At 32.6% G+C, this 14,643-nt stretch overlaps 2 protein-coding genes across 5 annotated transcripts in view; one reads left to right on the top strand and one right to left on the bottom strand.

Moving 5' to 3' along the window:
• Nucleotides 1–14,604, bottom strand: part of LOC105209589 (uncharacterized) — a 25,150-nt gene extending 10,546 nt beyond the window's left edge. The window contains exons 1-2 of one of the 4 annotated variants that reach the window (XM_054228085.1): nt 14,459–14,604; nt 2,673–3,298 (exon numbers count right to left, since the gene is read on the bottom strand). In XM_054228085.1, coding sequence (XP_054084060.1) covers nt 2,673–3,275 — 603 coding nt within the window. In that variant the 5' untranslated portion in view covers nt 3,276–3,298; nt 14,459–14,604. Of the gene's footprint in view, nt 1–2,672; nt 3,299–6,051; nt 6,752–14,458 lie in introns of those variants that run through there. The other 3 variants (XM_029038745.2, XM_011180047.3, XM_011180049.3) reach the window with 3 other exon arrangements.
• LOC105209588 (uncharacterized) lies at nt 9,912–12,779 on the top strand. Its single transcript, XM_011180046.3, has 2 exons — nt 9,912–10,149; nt 12,391–12,779. The coding sequence occupies exons 1-2, from the start codon at nt 10,045–10,047 to the stop codon at nt 12,562–12,564; spliced, it is 279 nt and encodes a 92-aa protein (XP_011178348.1). The 5' UTR covers nt 9,912–10,044; the 3' UTR covers nt 12,565–12,779.
• Nucleotides 14,605–14,643: the final 39 nt, after the last annotated feature.

Here is a 14,643-nt window from a genome sequence, read left to right as displayed (position 1 = left end):
TGCCCAGGGTTAAGTGTGCTCTGTTATATTAGGATATCTAAATCAAGTTATCGCTTGACCAAATGAATGACCGGACGCGGATGGACATTGTCACTAATATTTTATATATAAACTATCTTATCTCTCAAGTTGGACCAAACTGCACATGTGTGCAAAATTTTACTAAAATCGGTTCAGTAGTTTAGACGTGAATCCCGAACAACGTGACATGAAATTTTTTATATATATATATGAATTTTTAGGTACACCATAGAGTTATGGAGAGATAAATTATTTACTACTGCTCTAAGAAATCGAAATGTTAATTGGATATTTGCGTATTTTATAAGAAATGTGATTAATTATGGAGTACTATCTGATCTATGTGGACAACATGTTTCACGTATATGTGGCGTACTCATAATGTGTAAAGAGACTTTGTGTCCACGTTATACATACATATATAAAGCCAATGTTGTAGTAAGTGGTTGTGTCAGGGAGCGTACTTTGGCGCGCAAAGTGAACACTACAAACTTTTGATCTCTTGAACCAAGGTACTGCTGAGAAACGGTGTGATGACGGAGCGATAGTGTGCTCACATGGTACAACTAAAATGTAAACAAACTGATTATCATTCCATTCAATGGACAAATAACACAGTCGATGTTGTGCTCGCAGCAACGCGAGTGCTAAGCCGACGACGCTCATTCGACGGATGTACTAGCAATAATCATTAGCACATATTATGTTCTCACTAGATATTTTTTTTTTACAAAACTTCTCTCTGCTTACCAAACTGAATATATTATATTCATATAAATATAAATGTAAATATGTATCTGAATATATGAACTTACTAAAAAAGAGACAGAGTATTTTAACGAAGTATTATTGATTTTAAGTTGAATGTAATTCCAAATATTAGTAGTCCTGGACATGTAACGCAATGTAATATAAATGAACTTGGTTAATTTTTCTGCTGGGTATGAACAAACGTCGGCATGTGTAAGCATTCACATAAAAATATCCGTAATTTGTTCGGCATAGCACATACGAATGTAAATTTGTAAATTCTGTTGTTTACCTCTGTTATTATTATTATTTTGTTCATTTCGTATTGTTCGAAACTTGGGATGAGGGGTGGTGTTCAAGCAAGTGCACTGATGTATTTACCTATGCACATGTCTATTTGTATAAGTCCACAAATTTTTTTGTTTTGTATGAACGCGTTGTTGAGAAGTAATAACAAAAGTGGAAGAAAAACATTGAGTTTAAACGTAAACACCCATGAACATACTACAAGCATAAGTAAATACATTTGTATACGAAATGTACGCGGTAGTCCTTGCCTGTTTTACCCAGTGTTGTATTCTCCTTTATTTAAATGAACTGGGACACCTGTGCGTGCAATAGAAAATACATATGCCCTTAAATTTTTCAGAACATCGACCAGAATACATTTATTTGGAGGATGGTTGTATTAAACTTGATGAACATACAAATTGTTTATTAATATTGTTTTCTTTTGTGGAGTTCTGTGAAAATAAAATTTTAAAGGCACTTTATTGTTAATTTGTAAACTATAAAATTGTACACATTACCTCAGGTAATTTATAGGATGTATGTTCCGTGGAATACATTGGATACTATTAATGTCCACTTAAAACAGCTAAAATACCTTTCGAAATAAAAGTATTTGGCGGTATAACACAAAATATGATACAAAAATTGCATTTTCTACAAAAATAGTTTCCTTTTTACAAAGGTACTAGTCATATATATATATGTATACAATTTTTTTAATGAAAATAGTCAAATGTTATGTCGCTTTACGGAATAAACGTCCTATTGCTCTAGACATTTTTACTGATGTTATACATTTACTTTCCGACTTCCAACATAGCCTTATACGCACTTACAGTGATACAAACATATGTATATATGTATTAATTCAAAATAATGAATTTATCCATATCTATATCTCATCAATACCACTAAGACGATGTTGATTATCATTCATGGATAATTTCACAAATATCTTCCTCATTATCATCTTTCATCTAGCTAATTACCCATATCACTCGAACCATTGAAAGGTATTGAAGATCACTTCTCCTTGTCACTTCATATTTTGGGTCACGACTGAAATTGTTTAGGCCACATTGCAAACATAGTGTCATGGGTTTCCTGTTACATTTCGCATTAAGATGCCTCGCCTTATAAGACTAAGGCTGAAGCAACTTTGTAGCGATTTGGACAACCCAGGTAGATTGGACAGTATATATATTATCCGCCTCAACAAATGTGTGGCAGAATATGTTAGGATTCCGGGATCATAAAGCATTGGCTTTTTTTAAACATCCTCTGTGGGATCTTTCGCGACCTTTATCGTAAGGGTATTTAACATATAAGTAGATATAACCCAAATATAAGTAGATATATACATACAATATACATTAATATATAGAAGTAATAAAAAATTTGGTATTATTATTTTAAATTAATAAATTTATGCATATATCATAAATATCACTAATTATTATTTTTGTTTATAAATTAGCTTTATTTTATTTGGAAATTATGAATAAGGCTTGTGGCAGATTCGTCCAGTACCTTACTCCAATACATACATACATATATACAATGATTTCTCGAATGCAATGCGATGTGTCATTTGATGATAGGATACTCACCGCACCAAAATACTTCATCTCTTTTTTCATGCGGCGATGTTGAGAAGTGCTCGGAACGGAGTTTGTAGTCGTCGCTGCCACCGCGATGGCTGCACTTGTTGTCTGCTGCGCCCCTGCTGTTGTGGTTTCGTAAGAGTTAAGACCGTTTAGACTTACAGCCGTCGTCGCTGATGCATGACCGTTTGTGCCCGATCTGCTCGATGAACTACTACTGCTACCGCCACCCGCCTCCATAAAATCGAACCTTTTGAATGCGTACCACTTGGATGGGTTCGGCTGTATTCCCTGGTATAGTTTAATAAGCATTTTGTGTTTCTCGCGCCTATACTGTGTGAGTAAAACATTCATCTTTCGTTCCACTTCAGCTTTACTGCATCCAAACCTTTCTGCTATTTCCGACCAAGCTCGAAAGCGACATAACTTATCTTTGTACTTGGGATCGGCACGATTCCACAATTCGGTATGGATGCGATATTGCTCGATTAGTTCGAGTGCATCATCGTTGGTCCATTCCATGATTGCACGGTTTACTAGCGTGAGCGATTGCGCGGTTGAATCAAAATCGATTGGCGCGAATAATATAGGGGTTTGTGGCTGCTGCATTAGCGACTTATGGAAATTCCTTTCTATTATAAAATTAATCAACATATGTCATTAGATTATAGTTTTAAATCAAGGATTGTTCTTTAATTAAAATTAATGTAAAACGTATGTACATACAATTGTTTACATGCTAAAACCAACAAGAGTATTATTCTGTGTGCACATTCTAGGATATTTAGGATCATATTTAGCTGCTATTAATTATACTAGTTCAAAATATGAAAGTGAAACGAAGAAAATTAATATCTATAAAGAAAAATTGCGAAATGCTCTTCTGAATATACATTTTTATTCGAAATTAAATAGATTTCTAAAATTTTACACAGCATTTCACATTGCGTTTTAGTATATCAAAAAGATTAATTGTGGAATTTCGGTGAATACTCGTATTTGGAGTATAAACGGCACAGACGATTTTACACTACAACATTGTACATATCTGGGCAAATAAAAAATATTTATACTTATATATATCAAGGTGAAGAGCTACCTTTGGGTGCAGACGAGTACTATATACTATGTAAGAAGTATATATATATATATATATATATACATATATTAAGGTGTCTTAAAAAATATATTTATAAAAATGTCAATGACTGTAAATATGTTGTACTGGGCGAAATTATGAACAGATTGCCCTCATTTATCTTGTTTTATTATCAATTAATTATTCAATAGGTCTTGTGCTAATTAATATCATTACCAAGTGTTGCAAAATCTTTGGCCTATGATGAGACCTCTATTCTTGTTTTAGAGTATTGACGTTAACTTCAGCTATTTACAATTGCATATTCAATGATCAAGTAATTTTCAATGGTTAAGTTAAATGAATTAGTTAATATCACGGAACTGTCAAAATAGGGGACTTTCCCGGAGAACCTACTTACTAGACGGTGAATACTGTCCTATCGGCCCCAGAGGTGATCGGCTTTGTTTTTCAGATCATTAAATAGTTAACGAAAGCCACTATTGTTTGTGGAAGAGTTTTACTAATTTTTAATATTAATTATTATGAGCAAAAGCCTTCGTTCTGCATATTGTCACAGTGTGAAAAGAAAAACCAACTTTCTTTTTTTGTTCTACAATATTTGAGGTACCAAACGCTGTATTTTCATCAATTGATTTATTGGTTTAATGCAATTTCTCTCTAAATGTCTATCATAAGGAAGGAACAGATAAGTAAGAGAAAAGTTGTACGGCTTCATTTCTAAGTACATATGGCTACATAATCATAAATATTTTACATTTATAACCGGAAAAATTATTATTATAAATTATTATTATTATTATTAAATATGTTGCAATTCCTTCAGATTTTACATTTTATTAGATCCGTCCGTTACAAAAAAGTCCTTTGAAATTTTAATAATTTGTGTTTGCACATGTACACATGGAATATCTGTTTTTGGTGCTCCAAAGCCTAATGTCTTACGGGGAAAAACGTTCCGTAAACGATTAATATCAAAAGGTTCGACTTTTATTTAAAAAAAAAAATGAACCTGTTCAGAAAAGTAAGCAGTGCACCTGAATTGCACTATTTACTACAAACGCAGAGTAAAAAAAAGTTCCACCTGAACAAATTTTTCTGTTCAACTGGGCTAGATAGTCGCAGAACTTCCGAAGAAAATAACTTTGTCAAAAAGGTGACACATTTGCCATTCTACGAAAGCCACACACACACGTAATTATACGTACAAATGTATGTATGTATGAGTAAGAATTTACAACAGATAGGAGTATCTGTGAGTTTGAATTTAGTTCTTTGTTTCCACATAAACATTCCATTTTTGTTTATTATTTTATTCATATTAAATATTATTTCTTCTTTGTTGTATTTATATACATAAAAACATGTTTATTCCTATATATATCTATATATATATATACATATGAATAAATATCATTTTTATTTTCGTTCATTGTTAGTATAACTAGCATGTTATTCGCAATTCTGTTGTGTTTGCATTTGTTTTGATAGGTTTTTAGTTAGCTGCGCATATATATTTGACGTTTTCGTTGGTTGTTCAGTACTTGGCAGTTTTCCGCGTAAATGACCTGCGTACACTTAAAAAAGTGTTGAGATGTGTTTGAATGAAATTAAATTCATACCGGAAATGCTAGTGACACACATCTGAATATGTATAAAGTAAAATGCAGTATGTATTTACAAATACGTATGTACATATATATTTATGTAGTCATCATATTAAAGAAAGCTTTTAAGTCAAAGTTATAAATGCATCAAAATAAAGGCTTTTTTATTTTGCATATACATATACGGTATATTTGAATGAACAATTTCGCAAAAATTCCAAATAGTGTGTTTCTTTTCGATGCATATATTACATATTTGGCATAAACTTTAATTATTACTATGAAGCACAAGACAATAGATAATCCCGAAACAAACTATCGATGGTTGTTTATGTAAGCATGTTGTTTCGTTTATTGCAATAAACCACTGTTTATTTTTATTCCCGTGTTCATATACTTAGGACAATATGCGCAATCTTTCGTATACTTATTTGTTGATATGCTATAATTTTATAACCATAGTTATATTTAAAAATTGTATATGCACAAACAAAAATACATTTTTGTAGTTGATGTGAGGAAATAAATTGTAAATACTAAAATATTTTTCTAATTACATATGTACGTAGTTACTCGGTAAAAGTATGTGACAAATACTGATCATTAAAATGAGTAAATTATTCATTTTGTTTATTATTAAATATGTTATTTGCGACTTGTAATGTTTTACTTTGCTTACTAAAGTCACGTGATTGTGGTTGTAAATTTGTGATCTTTGTTAAACCTAAATACAAGAAAAATTACGTAGCTGAACATTGTATTATCACTTTCGCGCGCATCACAATTTTAATATTTCATAAGTTGTTTTACACACCCGCAACTCACTTTCTGATGAATTTAGCCAAAACTGGCAACACCAACGTTTTTACGCACATGTACACTGATCAATTTCAACTTTTACTACAAAACCAACTCAATGTATTTCTTATTGTTTCACTTTTGTTTTTGGTATTTTTTCGAAATATTCTTTCCTCTGTTTTCCAACAAATACTGTCTTAAAACACTTCTAAACCTTGCGAAATCGATAAACGACTAAAATGCTCCGCAATGAAATGAAATTTCTCAACTGCTGAGTTGTTCTGCGCTCAGTTCGTTTGACTTTGACGCAGCGCTGAGCTGTGCAAAGCGCGCGGAGCAATTCAATGTGCTAACATATTTATATATAGTGAGTAAACAACAACGAAGCCGCATAGCGGCAGAGGCAGTACGCATGGCGTGAATGGTTTTGTATCTGGAGTTAGCAGCTGACGTCGCTGTTCATCTGAGCAGAGTATTGTCTCGGCGAAGACCGAGTGAGACCAAGGGATGACGAAGTGTTGTTTACAGCAAATGAATGAAAATAAACGTATGTTTGCTTGAGGGTGTGTGTTGTTGGGGAATGTTGAAAGAATCAACAATAAAATATAAACATAACAAAACAACACCATAAGAATATTTTATTTGTTCGAGAGAGCAGCGACCGATGCAGACAACTGCGACGAACCAATGAACGCTGTGGCCGTTGACTGATTACTTTGAAAAAGAAGAGCGAAGAGCGAAGGCGAACACGGATGAGCAAATGCGGATTTTTTTGTTTTGATGTAATAATTAAAGAAACTAAAAAAAAACAATAATAAACTATCAATAACAATACGGTAAGTGTCTGGAGACGAAGTCTTTACTGGAGCAATTCTTACTCAACATAAAAACAAATAAAACCACGTTAATGTCATCTACCAACACATCCATCGTATGTATGTTGGCATGTGTGTATGTATGCATGTATTATAATATCTATGAATACATGGATGTGCATTTCGTTCGTAGTAATGAGCTAGTATTGTGAAATTGTTATTGTTGCATGTTGTTTACTCAGGAACAATAACAATAAACCCAATGACACCAACCCAAGAGTCGCTCAATATTGTACAAACAAACGCTGGCGCTGACATCGAAGTCGAATTGGACGTCAGCATTAACGCAAAAAATGCTCTTCCATTGCTTTCGTCACCGACATACGCTGCCGTTCGTTTGCGGTTGTTTTCACAAAAATGAATATACACATGCACATGTGTATTTACTTATGGGCGAATGTAGATATGAATGTTCGTCACATATATGTAAGTAGGTGACTGCTACTTTTTGTTTTGACTACGCGTACACTGGCTTTGCCTGAGTCACCTCACCACTTCGTCGCAGTTGTACGTATTTTAACGACTCACGAACACAAACGCATTTGCATCGTCAGCCAAACAAACAAATACAATGTGAAAGGGAATAGCAAAAATGTACAAACAACAGGCGGTGGCGGTTCAATAGTTTGCTTGTTGATATCACTTTTGGGCGCCACAGTCGATTCTCTTAAAAGCGAATATCTTCATAATGCACATACATATGTATGTACATAGTATATCAGCGCAAGATATCTCAATAAAGTCAAGTAAGAATTTTCGAACAGTTAAAAGTTTTATGTACAATATATACTATATATTGGATGATTAATGTATAAATCAAAGTTAGGATGATTTTAGTAAAAATGCGGGGGATATAAAGCAAGACGCAGTAATGAGTAGTAAGGAAATTAGATAACAAATACCTCGAATAACGAAAATTCACTTGAGTGGTTTTAACGCATTTTGAATAGTCGACAGCATATGGGTCAAAGAATACAGCACGTATTTACGAAATCCAGGTTGCATTATATGTTTTGTAAATAATAGGCCTCTTTATATTTTGTTCACTTAACCATTTATTCGCTACATAAATCTTTGATATTTTCTGGACTGCCTTCAGAATATCGTCCCTTTTAAGAGCAAACCCACATTTGCACCATTTCAATATTCAGATTACAATGATGTCTTCTTCTTTTGTCAAATATGAATGGAGACCTAATTTGAATGAAAACTCAAACCCATTTCCGTTGAGGCGATCTTGAATGGTGGACTTAGGAATTCCATTAATACTGGAAGCTTTTCGGAGGCTTAACGCATTATTTCGAATGTCTGCTAACGCCTTCTCCATAACTACCTTAGTCGGAACATGATTTCTTTTTTATACACCTTTGTTCATTACTCATTCTAAAAATTGTTTAAATTAAAATAAAGCTTACGGACATTGGAATTTCACATATTTTTTCATTAACCAGACAGTTGAATTTATTAGTTATTTTTAGATCATTTATGATCAATACTAAATATTTACAAACACATTTTTACAAATTCGGCGATGCAATTGTAAGAAAATTATGCTTGGCATATCATTATAAATCGAAGGCAGTTTCGATTAAGGTCTTTCTTAATACATATGCTAGTTTTAATGATTTTCTTATTATAAATGCAGTGAGTAGCGTCCGATCACTGGGTGGTGTCCGGTCACTGCTACACTTACAACATCTTTTTACTTTCGCAACATTTTTGTTCTCATAACGGTTGTTTGTGTCACCCAGAAATAAAATAATTACTTATTCGGGAAAGTAGGCGTGACCCCGCCCCCTACTAAGTTTTTTTACATATCTCGCTATATCAACCAAACTCTCCATAGTTGTTTCTTTTTGGTGTTTGCTTATACAGCCTAAAAATGGATAAAATCTGATTATAACCACGCCTACCTCCCATACAAAGGTTATGTTGAAAATTACTAAAAATGCTTTAATTCGGTAAGAAAAATCACCAGAAAGCTTAAATTTCATGGTAAAGATGGTCCTGAGGGGCTGCACTCCAATTTTAAAATTTTAAATGGGCATGACTCCGCCCACTTATGGGTCAAAAGCCATATCACTGAAATTATTATTCCTATTTAACATTTCCTTGGTATTTCAATGAAGAAATCGGTTCACAACGACGCCTACTTTCCTTATAACACAATTTTGAAGCCCATCTGATTTGTTGACTTTGCAATCTATTAATTAAACACCAGTAAAGATATCGGAACAAAACGTTGCACAAATGTTGCGTTTCTTGTTTGACATCACCCTTCTTAAAATCACCGAAATCGGACAATAACATTTTAAGACCCCAGATACCGAACATGTGGACCTCGGGGCTTGAGGCAAATTTTTTGTAGAAATCATCGGTAAATCTCACAGATATTCGAAAGAAATTTAGAGAATTTTTTTCTTTATATCAGTGTGCTTCTGTGCCAAAATTGTGCAAAATCCTGTAGCCCCTATATGTATACCTAATATACGGACACTTTCGGAGGCCTTTATATCGTATATATCGGTTAATATGTGAGATATCTTAGCAAAATGAAGTGATTGTAAAATCATATATACTATATATAGTGATTCTCGATATTCTAGTGGAGTCTATATATGGGTCAAATTGTGTGTTATTAAATAACTTGCGAGACTATAAAATGTTCGGTTACACTCGAACTTAGTCCTTTCTTACTTGTCCATTTACAATTTTGCCAAACTGCAATAATATAAAATTTTTGGTTACGTACTTGGTTTTATAACAAGGCAAAAGTTATAACCATGCAATATAATGTCAAAAACTATATATAAATTCGGTTGCATTCACTTGTGCTTACAGCGAAAATATTAAAAAAAAGGACTTGATTTTAAAGTCGTTCAATATTTTTCAAAAATATGTTATTTTCAAAATTAAAAAGTGTAAAATATTATTTTTGTGTGGTATAAATAGCTAAATGTTAAAATAAAATAATAATATAAATATATCTTGTGGTGAAAATGAAAGCAGAATGGTCGAAAGCGTTTATAGTGCGGCCGCGCGATAATTTGCAGTCACACGTTTACATAAAGCAGAAGAAGTTCGTACCTTCATACGAGAATGATGTAGGTTCCGAATTATTTTTCATACGCACTTTCGTATGTATGTAGTTGACATGGATACATTAAATCAACGAAACGATCTTTTCAGTTAATTTTGCTCCGTAAGCTGCAAAATTGGGTGATTGTTGTAAAATTTTTGACACTACCAACCAAAAGTAAAAACCAAAACAATGAGATTTCTTGCTTTTGTTTACCTGCTCAATGGTAATATATCCATACATACACATGTAGACGTGGATGTAGGAAAATGTTATCATGGTAAAATTAAAGAATGATAAAGCCAGTAGTGCAACAACAAATGCATGACCACACTGAAGTTAGATTTCAGAGCTTAGCATATATTTCCTTTAGAAATGGGTTACTTGATTTAGTTTATTTATTTGTTATTTAATACTCTTTCACAGACTCACAAAAACCTTTTCAAATTTATAGAACCATTGACCTACATACATATTTAATAAAACTGTTGTTTAATGATTTAACCATAGGAATATACAGTTGAACTTTCATAACTCGAACTTCTATAACTCGAAGATCTCCCAAACTGGAACTCTTGAGTTGGCAATAACATTTAGGAGAATAATATACAAATAACAAAATTTAAAATTTTTTTATCGAGACAGAATATTAAAAGCGTCTCTCTATATCTTATGGAGGCGAACAAAAATATGATATAACACTTATGGATTGCATAATTCATGTAACAAAGGCAAGGACAAACGTCATGAGCCAAACAATAGCAAATTGCAACAAACAAAATTACAAAATACGTGTTTTAATATATGTACATAAAACTTTATGCAAAATAAATAAAAAAAAACTGTGAATAAATATATATTTTGCAGTTTTTTAAAATTTTCATGTTATAATGAAAACTTCTATAGCTCGAGTCTCTCTAATTCGAAGTTTTTTTGAGGATTATGGAGATTCGAGTTAGGGAAGTTCAACTGTACATGGACAAATTTCAGTTCTACATGTATTGGATACATACATATGCACATACATTAGAAAGGCATTACAATACATTTTTCTTTTTTTATCATGTTCGGCATCGATTAGATTTTCAAGTTATAAGGTTCATTTCATTTCGATTCAATTGATATTAGCTTCAAAATTGTACCACAATTTTAACTGCTTAATTATAGCTTAAAACTATATGTTTGATATATATATATTTAAATTTGTATACTCTCGCACACAGTATAATAGTTTTGTTCACATAAATGTTGCTTTTAGTGCCTTAAGCCAATTGGTATATATATAGAGCTATATATTTGTATCAAAGGGATCACGATGACGAGATGAGTTGAATTCCGGATGTCCGTCCGTGTAAGCGATAACTTGAGTAAAAATCAAGATATTTTGATTAAACGTATGAACGTTCACGTATTTCTGGACCCCAAAAGAAGGTTGCCACAAGATGGATTAACCGAAAACCTATATGTGCTATGGTACGGAATAGCTGCATTAAAATTTGTATACAAATTTCAGAATGGGCACTTCTGGGTAAAAACCATATCTCAAGAACCACTTGATGTTACTTAGTCGTTCCCTACATGTTTTTATACTCTCGCAACATGTTGTAAAAATAGAATTATCTTAATGAAACTTACTCATACTCCTTGGCACTATGAGACATTTGAGTTTGGACCATTTCCACGCCTACAAAATGGCGTTGACTGAAAAACCAAATACTGCTAAAACTAAGCCGTAAATAAAGCTGTAAAAGTTGGTAAAAAGGATCATACTATGGAAGGGCATATTTGGATGTCATTTTTTTGAAAAGTGGGCGTTGGCCTACAAAAACCATATCTCAGGAGCTATTATTCCTGTAAAATGTCTACATTTATTGGTACATATTAATACATCTTGTCTTATCTTGTCATCATCTAAATATTCGAAAACGGTTGTGAACCACTCCTACTACCGATATAACACTAATTTAAAAACTATCTCATTCGTTCACTTTACTATATACATATGTATAAAACGAAAACCAATGAATATTTGAATAAAACTTTATACAAATAGTATGTAGATTGGGAGTGTGGCGCTCATAACAATTTATTGTTTACGTTTTAATTATACAAAAGTGGCCAATCAAAGTTCTGTTTGAAACTACATCACAGGACATTTTCCAATTTCACAAGGGTATATTAAACATACACACATATGAACATAAATGCATACATAATATGTATTATTAATGATTTTCTCCATGTAATCACACCTTCGATTTCACAGCCTTGTCCTATTCCAATGAACTGGCTCATGGGCTGGGAGTACGCACGTATTTGGTTGCGCGAGCGGGATGATTATATTAGTGCACGCCTGCGCAAATCCAAAGCAAAAAAAATTAAAAACGATTATACCGCTTGGCTACTTAAACGGCAAATCAAACCCAAAAAAATCAGCTAGCAGAAGGTATATATTAAAAAAAAAAACAAATCTTATTGGAGACAGTTTCTTTTGATGATGAATTTTGGTGATTAATTTTTACTACAGTTTTCTAAATTTTTTGTTAATTCGTTTGATTTGTAACATATGTTAATTCTATAGACCTGCTAATGTACAGTTATATGTTTATACATACATACATATATAATAATAAATATAAATATTAATTTCGCATATACTTTGCTTTTGTATATTAAATTACCCATATTGTTTTTATATTTCCCTATTTTTAGTCAAAGCATTGTGAGTTGAATTATTCGTTGCAGTGTGAACTCGTATTTTTTTTGCAGGATGCTGCCATAAGTACATATACATAAATATGTACTATATGCAAGTCAGATTTATTTAACTAACAAATTTTCTACTATCACTGGTGCTGTGTTTTGGTAAAATAATTATGCTTCAATTTCAATCGCTCTACAAGGTGGACTATTCATGAACCACTTTCGTTTATGCTAATGAAACAATAAAATTTACGTATTCAATTCTCTCTACAAAGTCTAGTTGATATAAATATTTTTTGAAGGTATTGTCGATGATATACATACTTATGTATGTATTTCGATTTTCCAGGATAATCGCACACCAAGGTATGGCTATTGCAGACGCAATGTCGCTTCAGGACCAGTTATGTATTTTCTAATAATTATCCAGGTTTTTTTCCCTAAGACCAAAAACGTGCCCGGCAGTTAAAATGAACAATATTTTAGTACCCCAAGCTACTGGAGTAACATATCTTGGTATTCACTTGGATAAAAGGCTCACGTGGAGAAAACACATATCGAGCAAAATAACCTGCATGAAGATAAGAGCAGCAAATTTAAATTGGCTTTTAAACAAAAATTCAAAACTTAGCCTAGACAACAAAGTTCTATTATATAACGCGGTCATAAAGCCGATTTGGATGTACGCCATTCAACTGGGGGTACGACCTGTGCAACCAATATCGATATAATTCAGAGATTCCAATCAAAAATGTTTAGAACAAACACGTGCTCACCACGGTACATGCGTAATAAAAATATCCATAAAGATCTTGGTATTCTCATGGTAAAGAAAGAAGTAGAAATAAATATTTATCCAAACTCCGAGATCACCCAAACAACAACTCAATCACTTGGTTGAGCTTGTCTAGTTTTAATTAGAATTTGGATTTTATAACTTATTATTAGGCCTCAAAGAGCAGATTCAATAAATAAATAAATATATGAAAAAAAAATATTTTTAAATATGCGTCTCAATTTCTTAAAATTAATATTTTATCTTTTGGATATTGGTAACAAAAATTAGCGCAATTTGCTTGGCTACATACATATGTATGTACATACTTAGGTATTATATTATATATATATATGTATGCATATGTATACGCAAATCCTTAGAGTTAGTATCTCTCTTTGCAAGTTTTCGAGCTTTTTGAAATAACTACAATGGCGTTGTATTCAAAGTTTTCATACACAAGAGCTTTTCCATTTGTTTTTCGTTTATACATGGATTCCACAAAAGAGAACATAATTTTGATAAGTAATGACAGAGAATTTAGTCTCTGGCACGACTGCCTTATGATTTTCGAAAGCTTTTGATTGAACAAAGAAGTTGCGAAAAATAAAAAGTGCACCTTCAAGAGCAAATTGGGTGCAAACGGAGCGCCAGATTGTTGATGCCACTTGTCAGAGTAGCCAAATAGCCGTAAATACACACTTATACATACATACACATATATTTTGATAAAAAATGTTGTAAACGAGCGTATTCAAGTGCATTTTAGTAATTTTATGTACACATGTATGTATTTATATACAAATATATTGGAATTTGTATTAATTTGCAAATGGTAAAGAGCTTACTTACATACCTGACTGTTCTGACGAAAAGTTTGCTGTGGCCTTTGTTTAATAGTGGTGTATTTTGCCAAACTTGCGTCCGCCAACGCAGCAAAAGCATAGCCGTGATGGTGCCGCGTTGTTGGTATTTATTTTTACAATCCACATGTGAAGTCGGTGCCTAATGCACTTTTCCATTTTCTCGCTGTTGTTAATC

The sequence above is a fragment of the Zeugodacus cucurbitae genome, chromosome 3 (assembly GCF_028554725.1).
Source record: "Zeugodacus cucurbitae isolate PBARC_wt_2022May chromosome 3, idZeuCucr1.2, whole genome shotgun sequence".
In the NCBI taxonomy this organism is placed as follows: Eukaryota; Metazoa; Arthropoda; class Insecta; order Diptera; family Tephritidae; genus Zeugodacus; species Zeugodacus cucurbitae.
The sequence above is the reverse complement of the archived record's forward strand: the minus strand, read 5'-3'. Positions and strand labels throughout refer to the sequence as shown.

Coding starts and splice junctions, on each gene's coding strand:
- LOC105209588 (XM_011180046.3), top strand. CDS start 10,045: ATGAAAGCAGAATGGTCGAAAGCGTTTATAGTGCGGCCGCGCGATAAT. Junction 10,150..12,390: donor TACCTTCATACGAGAATGAT/GTAGGTTCCGAA, acceptor TCGATTTCACAG/CCTTGTCCTATTCCAATGAA.